The sequence below is a fragment of the Cottoperca gobio genome, chromosome 23 (genome assembly GCF_900634415.1).
Source record: "Cottoperca gobio chromosome 23, fCotGob3.1, whole genome shotgun sequence".
Classification (NCBI taxonomy): Eukaryota; Metazoa; Chordata; class Actinopteri; order Perciformes; family Bovichtidae; genus Cottoperca; species Cottoperca gobio.
The window spans coordinates 9,734,601-9,751,063 of record NC_041377.1 but is presented as its reverse complement, the minus strand read 5'-3'; the positions used below and the strand labels follow the sequence as shown (position 1 = coordinate 9,751,063).

General features: G+C 42.1%; 1 protein-coding gene across 5 annotated transcripts in view; it reads left to right on the top strand.

The window, feature by feature from the left end:
- The first annotated feature begins 2,293 nt into the window (after nucleotides 1–2,293).
- sbf1 (SET binding factor 1) overlaps nucleotides 2,294–16,463 on the top strand; it is a 46,430-nt gene continuing 32,260 nt past the window's right edge. For all 5 annotated transcript variants that reach the window (XM_029461714.1, XM_029461712.1, XM_029461710.1 and 2 more), the window contains exons 1-2: nucleotides 2,294–2,484; nucleotides 15,584–15,669. In XM_029461714.1, coding sequence (XP_029317574.1) covers nucleotides 2,430–2,484; nucleotides 15,584–15,669 — 141 coding nt within the window. In that variant the 5' untranslated portion in view covers nucleotides 2,294–2,429. The remainder of the gene's footprint in view (nucleotides 2,485–15,583; nucleotides 15,670–16,463) is intronic.

Sequence of the window (16,463 nt, the reverse complement as noted above, 5' to 3'; positions counted from 1 at the left end):
TCAGTGGCTCGTGTGCGGCTGGTAACGAAGCGTTTGCATGTTTTATGCTTCATCTAACACTGTGAAGAACAGAGATGTGCAGGAGGCCTTAAAACCACTTCCTGTGTGTTGTGCAGGAAGTCCCATGATTGTTGCATCCTGCAGAGACTCACTTGGTGCTCTGATTGGGCCGCATGTGTGAATTACACAGAATCAGTGACTTCTTCTGTTGAATTCTTTTTCTGCTTCATTCCCAGAAATAAAAGGTGACAAGACTGAGTGTTGCTCTGTAGGGCATCGTACACGTCTTCCTGTCTGTGCTGCCTTCAGTGCATGTTGGTAAATCATAATTACAGAATGAGTGCATGTGAATAATTGTGTCTGGATTATAGTGAACTCACGTTCTAAATGTTTTGTTGTGGACTTTGACACTTTGGGTTCTGTGAGAGAAATAAAAGCTGCAACAATTAATCCACAAATCGATAAGTCAGAAACTGTTTTGATAGTTGATGCATTATTTCAGTGGAAGCTCTGGTTTCAGCTTTACAAATGTAATAATCTTTATGTTTTCTTTGCCATGATGGTAAATATATATGGATTTGATCAGATAAACATAAAACAAGGAATTATGCTATTAAAAAAACTATAATTGCCATTTTTCTTTGATTATTTTCTGACATTTTCTAGCAAATAAGCAGTTTAAATTAATATTATATATAATAATTAGTTGCAGCCCTTATCAATGAAACGGTTCAACATTATTTACGTTCTTGCAGAGAGTTAGTTTCACAATATTGAACTATTCCTTTATTTACATATATTTTCTGTTATTCTTTTTCATGGTATCAAGTAGCAATACTGCAATATAAAAAGTAAAGTAACTGTACTCTTAAGAACTTGTGCTTTTATTGTATATTTCTCCGGTATCTTCGACTATAACTTGCCACAGAAATGCTAAATAAATCCGTGCATCGTCTCTTTGCAGATAAAAGGACTTTCCACTTTCATGCAGAACATGCTGAGTCGAAGGCAGCATTAGTGCTAACGACACGGACGTTTGCAGAGGTCAAGTTTGTCCAGCAGAGACAATTTCATTACTGTGTGATGTCCTGAGAGGACAGTCTGGGAGAGACTGCTGTGTTTGTCTCTCTGTCTCTTTGGAAACTTGTCAAGTACAGTTCAAGGTTAAGATATAGTTAACGTCAACTGTAAGAATCTAAATCACGGCGGTGACCTCAGAGTGACTCCCTGAAAATAGTAATCATAAACTGGTTTAAGTTGCATTTCATCTCCTGTTAACACAGCTTTGCTTGTCAGAGCGCTGTCCTTCGCTCACTCTGTGTGAGACAAGAGGGAGACAAGTTGTTAGTGAGTGTTGGGAAAACAAAGCTCTTAAAGAGAAATGTGACATCCCATTCTCGGGATTGTTTTCAACCAGAGAGTGATAAGCACTTTAGGTCAAAGATCACAGCACAGGAAGTGTTGGAATTCTCTGGAGGTTGTGACAGTGGTGACAGCCAAGGACAGGCCACACGGATGTGGGCCATCAGGCCTTCCTCACATCCCCCTGTTATCTGTCTATCCAAAGTGACACCGCAGCATCATGCCAAGGTTTTCTCCAGCCTTACTTTGCATAGTTCAAGTGTTTCTCAGCCAAAAGTTCTATATATTTTCCTCACTGAGGATAAAGTGCTTGCTACTAAAGATGGATGTTGGAATTTGGCAAATTGTTTGGCAACAGAAACTTGGATTAATGCTGCTCATGCAGTTTCAACACATATATCTCCTTGACATTTTATGTTTGTTGAAGCAGTAAAAGGATGTTCCATTATCAGAAGTGGTTTGGCACCGTGGCTGTTTGGACGTTTACAAAAATCACTCCCAACATAAGTGGAGCTACATGATCCACATTAGAGATAGACCCTCAGAATCCTGATATTTAGTATGCATCTTTATTTACTGGAGAAGTGGTAAACAATAGATTTAGAAAGGCACCAGATTGAACTCAAATCCAATTTCTTTTAACGAGTAATTTTTGTTATCACCACTATCTTCTGTACTGAGAGACTGTAGTATATGTAGTAATTCCAGCCCCCCTCTGAAATAATAAATCCGTTTTAAAATAAAGTCACACTAAATTAGTTTTGGGTCCACCCCACCGTTGGGTTTATTATAGTTTTTTTGGTCAGACTTTTGGCCCCTGAGCTGGTTTGGCTCCTCACACGGGACATTCCTGCCGAGCAGCCCCTCCCTGGAAGTCCCTCACTGCGCAGACTCGCGGCTCTCCGCTGTCAGGGCAAGGCAGACTGACAGTATGGCGGCGGGGTGCAGCTGGAAGGATGCTACTGTCGCCCGTGATGTGTCTATCGCCGGTAGGACGTAAATGGAAAATTGACCGGAAAAAGAGAAGAGGATTTAACGAGAAAGGCTTGTCGACGTGAGCTCCAAAGATGACCAGGCTCGCCGACTACTATGTAGTGGTCGGTTACGACCTCGACAAGCGAGGTGGGTACTTGAATTAGCCTGCCCTGCTAGCTTTAACGGCGTATTATTAGCCGTGGGTAACCGGAGGCGGGGAGGGAGGCGGGGACGGGCCAAGCCGCCGCTCACAACTGACCGACGCTAGGTGCTGTCAGTCGGCAGTTAGTCTTCAACTGTGGGCCGAGGATGCGCAGGCCTCACGGGATTAGTGTACTTAAATGCTAACCTGTCAGCTGGTGTCACGCATTTCTGACGGGGGAACACACTGAACGCACAACTCTAATGTAATGCTTAACTTCCAGGCATGTTTTTAGCTTTAGCAAAAGAAACAGTCTTACTCTGTTGACAGCAAACTCAGGCTAACTTTATTTGGTACGAGCTAACGTTAGCCGGGCTAGCTCTGAGGGGGGCTGGCTGCTTGGTTGGCTGTGACCTAAGACGGATTTATTCACAGTTTCAGTCTCATCTTCTCCAGTTGTCTCTCATTAACACATGTTACAAGTGCAACCTTCGCCGTTTTAAAAGTGTAATTTTAAAAGCGGGACTTCACACACAGTCTGCTGGACAGCGGGTTGTCAGTGTTGTGGCTGCAGGGTCCCGAGCACTTACTTGGGACAGTCAGACTACGAACACTCTTCTGATTTCCGCTTTGACTTTATTTTATGCGTGTTTTTTAAAAACTGGAAATCGATGCTTCTCCTCGACGGAGTTGCTGATTGTTTTCTTTGTCTGTGTTTTGTGTGGATTAACCCAGATTGCTTTGCCCCTCCCTGAGCCCCCTCGGACCGGAGCTCTGTTCTCTTGTGTTGTCGGGACGGGGTTTGGACCGTTATCTGAGCCCCCCTCCCTTCAGCCGGAGCCTTGGCCTAGATCTGTGCAGTATAATGGTCCGTTTAATCATGAAATATTCATCCCGCCTATCCAGTGGAAGCATGCAGCTTGTAACGTGGTAGAGTATTTTATATTGAGTGGATTTCTGCCTATGATTTATTCAGAAGAAGCAAATTGTAACATGACAAGCCCTGTGTGGCTAAAAGCAGGCAAAGAACTGGCTTTTATCTTGATTATGCTGGAGCAACCAACATCACTTTTCTCATCGCATGAAGGCACTTATTGCACCTTGTATTTGTTTTAGAGTGGGGGTGACTACAGGATGTTATAACGTGGACACTGCAAACGCTGCACAAACTCTCTTTCCTGTTCTACTCTGCCTGAATGCAATGCAGAGCTGAACAAGCAGCCAGTAAAAAGCATCTGGGAACCAGACATTAAAGCCACAGTGGCTTTAATGAATCATGAATCTCCCATGCCTTGTAAAACCAAACACTTAAGGATGATGAAGATTGTTGCTCTTGCCCAACTCCTGCTACCTCGCTGTTTTCAGTAACTTACTGAACATTCTACGTGCATTGGGTTAAACATCTCCAATAGTTCCAATGATTACCATCATTATCATCATTGCCATCATCTGATGCACCGGCAGCCATCATTAACTTCCTAAGTTCATCCTCTGCAGTTAGATCAATACACAGTCTTTACTTCTAATACTGTCTTATGCTCTCCTGGTTTTGTATGGCTCCTCACATCATTGATGAGAGATGGAGAGTGATTTTGATCTTGTATATGTAGGCATGTTCCTCTTGAAAGCATGCTCACCAATCCATAATCAGTATCTGCTACAGCGTCGTGTAAAAAAAATAATTATAATTTACACAGCTTTGCCTTGTTGTGCAGGATCACTGTCCATCAGTAGCAATATCTAGTTTCTTTTGTAGAATTTTACGTGTAAAACCAGTTTTGGAAGAATATTTCCCACCACTAATAGTTTTGTAGTTCTAGTTTGTAAATTCTCTCAGCCGTGGTGCTAAATGACTGTAAAGGAAACTGTTGGCTACGAATCAGAATAAATGGTCCTCTTGTATTTAAATATTTCATACATCCTGTGTGTGTGTGTGTGTGTGTGTGTGTGTGTGTGTGTGTGTGTGTGTGTGTTCGCTGGTTGTCACTCAGTCAGTGGAATGTTTTGCAAGCGTGGGCACTGACAGGTTTTCAGGTCTGCCTCTTTTAGAGCGCGTACACAAAACCCTGTGGGTGTGCACAAACAGAACATCCTGCAACTCTTTCTATGATTTTCGATTGTACTTTGTTCAGTGTTAAAAAACCAAGTGGCAGTTTGACTTGTTTACCAGATGCTAAACTGGGGGCTGAGCCTTGAATCTTCCATTCACCCTCTACATTTGTCTCTAAGGTGTCAGGTTGCTCACATTGTGCTCAACCTAGAAGTTATACTATCAGTGGATCTTACATAGAGCCAAGATAGCTGATTGTGGGTTGGAAGAGTCCATAGTTTCTGCCGGGGTGTTGTCCTCGTAGAAACAGGTCTCTTGAGAAGCTCCACAGCATGTCACTGTGTTTTGACAGCGGTTCCACTGCACCGAGTACCCAGCAGCCTCCTGCACATGCTGTCCAAGGCCCAAACAGGAAACTGGGGAGAGGACCTGAGGGAGACTCATATTTAGAGCGAGAATCCAGATTGTCTCCCTGTCATGTCTGAAAAGCAGGAAAGGGGCGTGTCTGCAGCTGTGTGAGGCAGTCTCATTAAAGAGATGAAGAGGCACACTTGCTTTCACACAACCACACACACAGATGCTAACATACAGGCTCTATTGTAGCTCCATCTGTGTGCCTCCGGCGGTGCAGTTTGAGAGTGGTGGTCATTGCAGCGGCGGCCCCGAAACAATGCAGTATGCTTGTTTTCAGGCTGGAGTCACAGCTCTGGCACACAAATCCTCCACTGAAGCCTCTTCTACATACACATTCACACACATACACACATTCACAGACACACCACGGCAGCTTGCAGTCAAGCTAGGACCATTCACAACATTCGAGGCCAGAGCAGACACAAAGAGGCACACCCGGGACTGAGCTGCATTCAGGCTGTTGTGTTTACAATTCTCAGGTTGTCGCTGTTACCGCCTGTGTTGTCATGATTGTACTTTTGGGACATCGCTAACGATGTGTAAGGTTTAAGGTTGCTACAACACCATAGTAAATACAACAAAAGCCAAAATGATCATTGTGTTACCTTGAATTCTTGAAGAAAACCTTTATGTTCTTGCATGCCTCCGGTGAACGAAGAATCATATAAATATAGATATATGTACTATATCTCAATATGTATTATTATTTTAATATAACTTGATTTGATCCATAACACCCTCTCCTGAGATATACACATACTCATCTCGGAGGTGAGGGGGGGATACTTTTTCTTTCTCTTTTTATTAAGCGGACTTGGAGCATCATAGCTGAAAGCAGCCTCACCCTTTGTTCTGCTTTGTAGAACAACTGAAAAGAACTGGAGGATATGAGCATTTCTGAGAGGTAGTCTGGTGCACAGTCATGTTCTACATTATAAACTAATACATTCATTTTAAAATCAATACGAAAAATATCAGGTAACCATTGTAAAGACTTTAGAATAGGTGTGAAGCGTTCTCTCCTTTTGGTCTTAGTCAGGGTTGCAGAGAAAAGGAGTCTCTCATTAAATTAGGAACTTTAGTGTGAAATGAACGTAACAGATTCAAGTGAAATTATAAGAAACACATTTATAAAAAAATGTTTATATAGACCATTTGTTATATGTTGAGTGGTAATGTAAAAACTAAACCACAATCAAAGCTTTTGAGAAATTTGAGTCAGTTTGTGCTTATTTTTGATCAATTTAGACGTCATATTGAATTTTCGCTCAGCCCTATACTGTAGAATGGAATTCGGGATTTCCGTTATCGTTACCCGTGACGAATTCATGTTGTGCTCACAGATACATTCAATAGAGTGTGAATGCTAGGAAAGGCTACATGAAGCTTAGCGGGGAAATAGAAACCTCTTAGATAGAAAGCAAGATGGAGCGAGCGAGCGAGTGAGTGGAGGAGAGAGGAGTGTGTGTGATGCTGCCAGCAGTGCCTGCCTGTGGGCAGCCACTTCCTCCATCGCTCCAGAGCAGAGCTGCAGCCTTTCAGGCCCTCCAGAAATAGCCCTCACAATCTGCCTTTCATAGGGGGACAGAGTGACGCTGGGTCGTGGCTGCGGTTCACTGACGTGTGTGTGTGTGTGTGTGTGTGTGTGTGTGTGTGTGTGTGTGTGTGTGTGTGTGTGTGTGTGTGTGTGTGTGTGTGTGTGTGTGTGTGTGTGTGTGTGTGTGTCAGTGTGTGTCACTCAGATGTTTGTGGCTGTCTCTGTGTGTTTGCTGCATTACCATGGCAACATTTACCCCTCCTGTGTGCTGCAGGTTTTTGGTTAGCGCTTGTCCCGTGTTGACCAGTGCATGACTCGCCATGATGCTCATATTTTTGGGGTGAAGGTAGCAGTGGCAGTTTGGTGTGATGCTGATATGCAGTAGCTTTAATTTTGAGTCTTTTATGCCACAATTTAGACCAGTGGTTCTCCACCTGGGGCTCAGTACACCCGAGGGGGGTCGCAAGATAGTTTCTGGGGGTCGCCATATGGTTGTGGAGAAAGAAATAGAAAATATTTTAGACTGTGGTATGGCATTACATCGCCTCCACCATTAATAATCTGAGCCCAGCTGTGGGGCTTACTTTAATCAAAAGTTTAGACACAAAAGCATTAAACCACTTGCACTTGTGTGTGTGTGTGTGTGTGTGTGTGTGTGTGTGTGTGTGTGTGTGTGTGTGTGTGTGTGTGTGTGTGTGTGTGTGTGTGTGTGTGTGTGTGTTTTAGGGATGCCCTGCTCCTTGGTACTTTGATGGTTTCCCTAGAATCCTGAGAATGTCTCTGTCCCTCTCAAGACAAAGGCTGAGTCAGTGTTGCTCACAGTCAGCTTGTTGGTGCTCAAGGGAGCAATCATTCAAATCCCAGAGGGGCTATTCCAGTGTGTCCGGAGCAGTTTTGATTTTAAGATAGGAGGTTATTGTTGCTTGTGTGAGGCTGATTGGCTGCTGTGGTAATCACACCACTACCACACAGTTTAATAAAAACACCAAACAATGTGAATGAGACAATTTTGATTGTGTTCAGCGTAAGTTGAATCCTGGATGTAATTTAGTGAGAAACACTTCCAGGAGTGACTGGAAAGTGGATGGCCTGTGTTGTGTGAGCGTTGACAGGTTTCCCCGCTCTATTGAGTCAGCTTGGTGTCTACGACTAAAGCAGAGCACACTTGCAGACAACCTGTAGCTGCGGAAGCAAAAGAGGAAGTGAGAAGAAATTAAACTCATTTTATTAATCACCAGTCTGTGACGACTAGACCTCAAACTGAAATAAGATTAGTCACTCTGGCTGCTGTGTGCCTCACTTGTGGGGGTTCGGTTGATAAAAAGGGGGGCATTAGTTTTGCAGGAAGGATTTGAGTTTGCTGAAGAGCTTTTGTACAAAGAAAATGTCCCACATGTCTCCACGGCAACGCTGGTTTCTCAACTAAGCAGGTTTTTTCACCCTCTGTTTGGTTCCTAAATGGCCGTGTCACTCAGACAGTTTTTAGCATGGACTGACTCATTTATTTATGCAGGATCAGGGATCACGGTACCTAAGTCGATGCCAAAATTCAGAAAACCTGGCGGTACTCGTGTTTTCTAGGATCATCATCATATTTGCCGTCATCTGACCCCAAATTCACACTCCATGAGGGGGCTCAGTCTGTCCTGCTGCTTTTAATCAGTGACTCTCCTTCATACTACTCAACAAGATGTCCTGCATGTGTGTGTGTACGTGCACAAGTGAGGGCCCGTGCATTCATGTGTGTGTAACAGTGAACAGTAGAGAGCACGGTCAGAGGGTGTGGTATACAGCCTGAATATAATGATGTCATAGGGTTGTATGTTTTCACCCAAAGGCTTCAAGTCTATGAAGGTTTCTGGAGATGTTATCTCAACACAGTACTGTTGTTGTGAAAAGTAATGCAGTGATGGCCGATCCCCTCATGTACATAATGCCCCCAAAAAATCTCAGAATGCCTCTTAAAAACTGATCGAAGGGCAAAAATGTACCAAGATTTACGCTGCTGTTACGATACGTGTCAGAGGCCAGGCCTCCTGCACCTGCTCCTGCTGTATTTGCCCCCCAAATATACCATTGACATAGAGTATTATTATATGTAAGCATAATAATATTGACATTATATATCACATTTTTGTTGCAGCATTGATGTGCAAATGAAAGTTTTCATGATAAAAGAGCTCACCGAGCTTGTGAATGAAGGAAGGAATGCCAGTAAAACTCAGTGAGATATTGTTTCATTAGTAAAAACTGATGCAGGAATGAGCTTTAGACCAAACTGTTTTCCTCGTTTTGTGCATAGTTGCAAATCACACACGCACTGTACGTGCACACACACTGTACGTGCACATACAGACTCATGAAAACACACAAAGCTCAGAGCTCTTTTGTCCCGACTGCTGCAGTCACCGTGGAAACCGCCTGATGTCGTGTCACTGTGGTTTGGAAGCCTGTGAACGAGAAGCTGTGGTCTGGTTCAGCACCAAGACGCACACGCACACGCACACGCACACGCACACCACAATTCAGTGTGATCACATGACCAGGCGGTGTTCTTCTATCCTGTGTCACGGAGTATCACTATGCTAGCAGACATCTGTGTGAGGAGTCATCGCCAGCTCTGACACACGCACACACACACACACACACACACACACACACACACACACACACACACACACACACACACACACACACACACACACACACACACACACACACACACACACTCACTCACTCACACTATCTGTGACCCACATTTCCTCTGCTGCTCCTGCATTTCATCCTCTTCAGGCCAGCCTCTCTCGCTCTTTTCAATTTTTTTCTGTGACCTTTATTTGTTCAGGCTAATCTTGTATTATTTCTAAGAAGCATCGCTTCAGGTTCTGACTGAACGTTCATCGATGGCTCTGTTGTTGTTGATCGTGGCCGGCATGAGGCTCTGATTGCATTTGTAGTATTGTGCTGTAGAATGATAGTTTTGTTTCAACATTAACATCATCAATAATAACTTAAAGCAGCCAATGTCTTTAAAAAACGTCTGAAAATAAAGCTATCTTTTGCTTTGTATATTTTAGTTAAAAAATATTTTATCAGAAGAACTATTGTGTATTATGGTTTGTTTGTTAATACGTCTCTAACAAACAAGAGGTCTTTGCATAGACGATAGTATTCTTAGTATCAACTGCTGTTCTCTGTAAAGATGTTTAACTGAGGGTAACGGTTTGCTGGTTAAAGAAGGAAATTATATTTAATAACCAGGTCATAAAAAGTCCATTTAGTCATAATGTCAGACGATATGTTCTGTACTTAGTATAAATTAAAAACTGAACAGAATCCTTTTCATTGACCCAACAAATGGACTTTCAAAGTTTTCCTGTTTCAAACCATTTTAAATGTCTAAACTCAACTTGGAGACCAGGCTGAACTATTGTGTGTGACTTTTGATGGCAAACCAGGAAGCATGGAAGCCTGATTTGTCTGTTACTGGCGGGTAACATTTCAGCGGGGGCTGAAGACCCCGTTCTCAGTCTGCACATTGATTGGTCTGTTTGGTTGCTCAGCGTTGTAGGAACTGAATGCACTGATTGTGACTCGCTGATTGTGTTGATCACACTGAACACACAGCTGCTGTTACACTCAATATAACATAATATAAAATTAAATAACATAAACACCGTGCAGTAGCCTTACAGCAAAAAAATGTTTTGTTCTTGTAAAATCTTTCAACGGTGTTAAATCAGTTGACTTGTAGTCACTCTTACTCTTTGTTAAGGCGGATTTTTAAATATGTATCATGCTTTTTGTAACTTTGGAGAAATGTCTCCTTGTTGGAAATGAGGGGATGAGATATGTCTGGTGTTTGCATGAGCTGTTATAATGAGGAACAGACCTATGCTTGTAAATCTACAGTTTTGAGTCAAAGCATGGTCAATTTGACCTATTTTTGTTGTCACAGCAAGTCATGTAACGATGGGCAAGATGCACTGATGGAAAGCTGCACTCATATCCTGAGTCGTAGATTTGAGGATGTTCTGTATGCTGAAGGAGTAAATCAGAAAAAGGAGGCGAAGACAAACAGACGAGAGACATTGTCCAAAAACCTGGATGTACTGGTTGTTGGATGTCCATGCAAGGCCACTCCACTCGTTCACATTCCTCTCACACTGCAGGCTAGTATGAACCGTTGTCTTTAACATCAGCATCTGGTATGCAGTCATGCCTGCAGACCGCTCACTGCTGCCAAACAGAAGTGCTCTTTGCTGGGCTCTAACATTTCTTTACCTGCTGCTTAAACACACCCAGTGTGGACGATTGCCAAATCCACTTGTGCATTCACCCTGGGCTTTACGATTGTGGTTAAAAAGGAAGGACTTTAACTGAGATTAGTTTTGACAGGAAGTTGGACACAAATTCTTTCTGCACTTTTGGCATCGAATATCAAAATCGTGTCTATGTTGAACAGCCGCGGGTGGAATGAAATGTTTTGATGATGAATTTTGCGTGACCTCTGAAGCCCGTACTACAGTGAGAGACGTAAGTGCTTCATTAAAGATGAGATGCTGGATTTGTTGAATAAAACATGAGTACGAATGTCACAACTTCCAAAGGCCAACCTGCAGGAAAAATGAGTAATCGTACAGTATGTTTGGATATTAGGGCCGTGTGTTGGAAAGAATCTGATGCACGGCATGATGCAGGGTTACCAGTCAATGTATTATGATGCTGTAAGCAAGGAGATATATTAGGATTTAAATCTAATGATAGGAATAATAAGCTGATGGATTCAGCACATATCTGGACAGACACGATTATTTGGGACTCGGTAAAGAGTTTGTCTCGCCTTTCAGGAGCAGGGAAGTTATACAGTCCACATCAAACAGTTATTAGAGGTAATAATCAACTTGAAACAAAACGGAATAATTACCACAATTAACGTTATGACATTATCATAATGGCATACGGTATCATCATCGTCCACTTTAAACAGCTGACGTGACCTTAATTTCTGAGCGTACTGTACCTCAGTGAGATGCAGCTTCTCTCTCAGCGGTGCTGCAGAATCGTCTACAAACGATTAAGGGCGTGCAGTTGCTCAGGAAGTACAGACTTTGATTGGGAACAGGAGGGTAGCAGGTTCAAGTCCCGGATGGAGTGTGGACAGGAAGCTGGAGAGATGTCATCCCGTCTCCAAACTTAATGCACATGTCTGTATATCAAGAGAAATGACAGAATGAAAAAAATACTTGTCAAAGTTGAACAAATAATATATTGATATATTGTGACTTCAGGAGTTTTTCTGCCCTGCAGGCCATCATACAAGCTAGATTCTGCCATGTCGTCATTGTTGTTATTAAGTGTCTGCACTCGTCATCAGGGTTTGATGTAGATCCTGCGCTGCCAACAAACTGTAGATCAATCCAGTGACACCCAATAGTCTGCAGGAGCTAGAAAAAATTACATTTGATAACGAGTATTTTGATCCAAGCAATCTGAACGACCAAAGACACGTTAATGAATTCCATAACCTTACACCTGTATCACGTCCATATCTTTGATAAAATCAAACCGGCAGGTTGGAAGAGGTGAAATGACGCCGTGATGCAGACGAGGTGTTTGGGAGGTTGAGTGTCTTAGACCTCATCTGTTGGGCAACGTCCCCCGGGTTTTATTCTTCATATGTTTATAATCTATATAACATTTTTCAATGTCTGTCTATTAATTTCACGATGTTGATCTATATTGTACACATGATATCTATTGCAATTGAAAATAATTGTATTGACTTCATAATACAGCTTGTTCTATCTGAGATAGTGTCTTTATTTTTAAATATTCAATCAGTTCTTTTTTCATGTCAAACCTAGACTGAATGTTTTGCCAATCAGATTTGAGACATTATTTAAGCCAGTGTACAAACACTCCTAAAGAATATACACTCGCCTCCAAAGGGTTTGAAACGGTTGCATCATGACTGTTTGCTTTTTCAGTCTGGTGTCCATCACTGAATGTTGTGTCTCACCGGGTCACACTTTGCATGATGCAAGAAGTTGTTCCAGCAGGTGATGTGGAGGCGTTAGCTCCCTGCCAGCACCCACTCATAGTTTGCTCTTTGTGCCGGTTCTGCTGCAGCTCTCTGCAGAAAATGCAGAGGTTGCTTTCGCTTTCTGTTGCCTGGTTGATTATCCCAGAGAGGCCAAAGGTAACAGGGCTGTTGAAATGAGACTTTTTGGCAAAGATTAGAAAACAGCATGTTGAGCAGCTTGGTATTGTCATAGAAGATACGTTGGGTTTGCACGTCTTTTTCTGTGATTTTCTTTTGTGTAACTAATATATTTTTGAAAGTAATGTTGTAGTTGAAATGTGCTGTGGTTGTAATTTGTTTTTAGCTTGATGGCACTATCTCCTCTGAGCCTTCTCATTTCTCTCAGTAATTGCTGGTTTTGTGAGGTCAATTAGAAACCTTTAAGTCTTGTTTACATTCCATAGATACCTTTTGAATACATGCACATATTCTTGACATAATTGAATTAGAGTGGAGATAAGCCTCTTGTGCCGAGGAGACACTTACACACAGCAAGGAGTGAACTGGGTTTTGTTTTGTGTTCAGGGAAAAGGAGTATAACAAGAAACTAGCCTTGTGTGTGTGTCTGACTGTGTGTGTGTGTGAGAGTATGTGTGAGTGTGGTTGTGAGGCCTACGTGTCACTCCTACCAGATTCATTTTCTGGCTCATTCATACAGTCCTCCCTCAGCTGCAGGAAGTCCTGCTTTAACTGGCTGAATAATCCCCACCCTGCCAGACTATTGGTTTATAGTGCAACTGCACCAGCCTCACTCTCTGTGTGTGTGTGTGTGTGTGTGTGTGTGTGGTGTGTGTGTGTGTGTGTGTGTGTGTGTGTGTGTGTGTGTGTGTGTGTGTGTGTGTGTGTGTGTGTGCGCGTGTGCGTGCTCCTGACACACCTACAGCTCGTCATCCTTTAACAGCATATTATTACAGCAGACGATATAAGGCCGTGCCAGGCGACACGTGCACTGCTTTTTAAAATCAGGTCTGGTATTCTGCACCAGATGATTCCTCAGTGTACCAGGGGGGCTCAGTCACATGTTCTAAATATTACTTATTTAAATGACTGATTAATAATTATAATGTGACTATTAAGTGTATTAATCACTTTGCAGCTCTGTTGTGTTAAGTCTAAATAAAGTTTGTTATTTTTATGTTATTTTTATGTCAACCTTTTATTAATTAATAATTACTATAAACATGGGCACTTATTTATATATATATATATATATATATATATATATATATATATATATATATATATATATATATATATATATATATATATATATATATATATATATATACATATACATATACATACACATACACACACTCATGTGGAATAACAAACTTTTGATGACTGATGTTTGAAACAGGGCTGCACAATTAATACAATTTTAATTACGATCCTGATTTTGGCTTCCCAAATTAAATGGACATGATTAACTACGATACAGCTGCACATCAAATCAACCGCTCTCTAAACTACCAGCCACCAGGGGGAGATCCAGATGTTTTGATTTTTGTTTTTGGGAGCTGTCATGCCGCTGCACGTGCTGAGCCTCTGAAAAACTTTCCTGAAATTGCAGCTGCAGTCCAGAGAAGAAGAGTAATATACAACAGAGAGCAGACGTGCACAACTGAGAAGCACTGGCACCACATGGAAGTGAAAGCACGGCTCTGTCTATTTAAATGCAATACAAATATTTTGTCCCTAAAATCAATGCATAATATAGATCATAATAATCGTGATTGTCATTTAGGCCATAATTAGTGCAGGAAAATTAGAAGAAAAAGCATTTCATGGCGTTCCCTCTCCAGGAGAAGAAGGCTTTCATCTTAAAGCTAAAAGGAAATGAACCTTTTGTCTCTGATGTCTTAATCCCAGAGTTCCACGCAAGCGTCCACATGTCCCCAGTACACAAGGGAGAGCGGATGACTTTTGCATTTCCCTGTGTCTTTTGGGAGCTGGCCTACTTTCTGTTTGTGTATTGTCTCCGTGTGTCTGGGCTTCTGTTTTAGTTCCCTCAGTAAAGGCCCGCATGCTCTGTTGTGTTCTGCTCCAAACTGTCCAGGTTTGGTCTAAATGCTGGCGAAAACCTCTCCTTTATTTAAACGGGGATAATATTTAGTTTTGTGCAACTTTATGCTGGATTTCCATCCTTTGTATTGGGAGGATAAGTGTATTCTCTGTGCGGATGAATGCTGCCATTAAGCAGCCTGCAGGGCTTCAGATGGGACTCTGCTGAAAGACGGGCTTGTGGTGCTGGTTATATAAGTCGGCCTTTGTCGTGTCATTGTGCCACTGTGATGAGCCGGATCCTGGCCAACAGTGCAAATGGCCTCATTAACCAGCAGCAAACAAGCATTTTAACACATCACTCTACTGTTTAACAGCCAGATATGGACTCGTTTAAAAGGGCAACCTGACAATACACATGTTATGTTTCTCAGACTTGATCTGAACGTATCTGTCGCCTCCAGCAGAGTGTACCACATGACATTACAGTTAATTTAGTGTACTGTTGCTTAATGACAACAGCAGCTCTACAACCAGGGGAGGCACACAACTGCTCAAATTCCCAGTTGTAACTTTGTCACTCAAAGCAAGAAGCCGAATGTAAACTCAGCTCCTTGTTGAATGAGTGGTTAATGTGTAGAAATAGAAATTAGCACAGCGATTTACTGACTAACAGCAGCTGGGCCCAGTGACTGCATCACCTCATGTCCTGTCTTCATAGTGAAGTACCAACTTCACACACTTCACTTCACACACTTGTCAGGTGTATTCTTCCTCTTTTGATGGAGGCTAGTTGTTTTCCTCTGCTTCCAGTCTTTGAGCTATATCTGTGGCATGCTGTGGCAAAACATTCCCCTTTAACATGAATACACAATTTATTTATATGCAAACAGAACCAAAAGAAATCAGTGTGGTGAGATGGTTTAGAAAAGGAGCTTATTTGAAGAAACAAACGGACAACAAACTAGTACTAAATAATAACGCGGACTAACCTCTGTGTTTGTGTCTCTGCAGTTGAAGGTGAAGGTCAAGGTCGCATTCTCCAGCGGTTTCCTGAGAAAGACTGGGAGGACAGCCCGTTCCCACAAGGCATAGAGCTGGTGAGTCAACACTTATAGACACATTGTGCTGCAGCGTAGATCAGCGGGTAGAACACTGTCGGGGTTCAAATCCCCCGGCAGCAAGACATGAACCGCAGTATTACAAAGAATTATAGGGAGGAGTGATTCATCTATAACGCTCTATATGTTTCCGTGAGTCTGGAAGGTTCGCAGGTTTCGAGTCAGCAGTCCTTCTGTCCTGTCATCTTAAATAAAGCTTTTTATGTGTTTAGTTGAAAGTAAATCCCATCTAGGCTCACTTTATTTATAGATATATATATATATAAATGTTGCTCTGAAGAAACCAAAATAAACACATTATTTGGATGGTATTTCAGTTTCACAGAGAGACGTTTATAATTCTTTTAAATGGAAGTATCTGAATCTGTTGTGGGAGAAAAGTCAGAGTTTTCCTTTTAATAATGCAGCTCAGTTTTAATCAGCATGGAGTCACATTGGTTATAAAGGTCGGCTGGTTAAAACATATCGGACCTGAAATAGGAAACTAAACGTTGCTTCATAAATATGAAAGACTCATTAAAGCTAACGATTGTCAGTTTCAGGTGATTAAACGCTGATGAAAACATAAAGAATATTCCATATATTCCATTTCTGCCAATGGATCCCCCATAAATGCTCCACACTGGTCCTTTAAGATAAAAGCGTTCTGCCATGTGTGACCTGCCAACGTACTGAATAATGATCTCAAGTCTCATATCCTAACAAAGAAAATGTTCACCTCAGTCAGCAAAGACATTATTGCTATTTACATTTCTTGTTGTGTAAGTAAATAT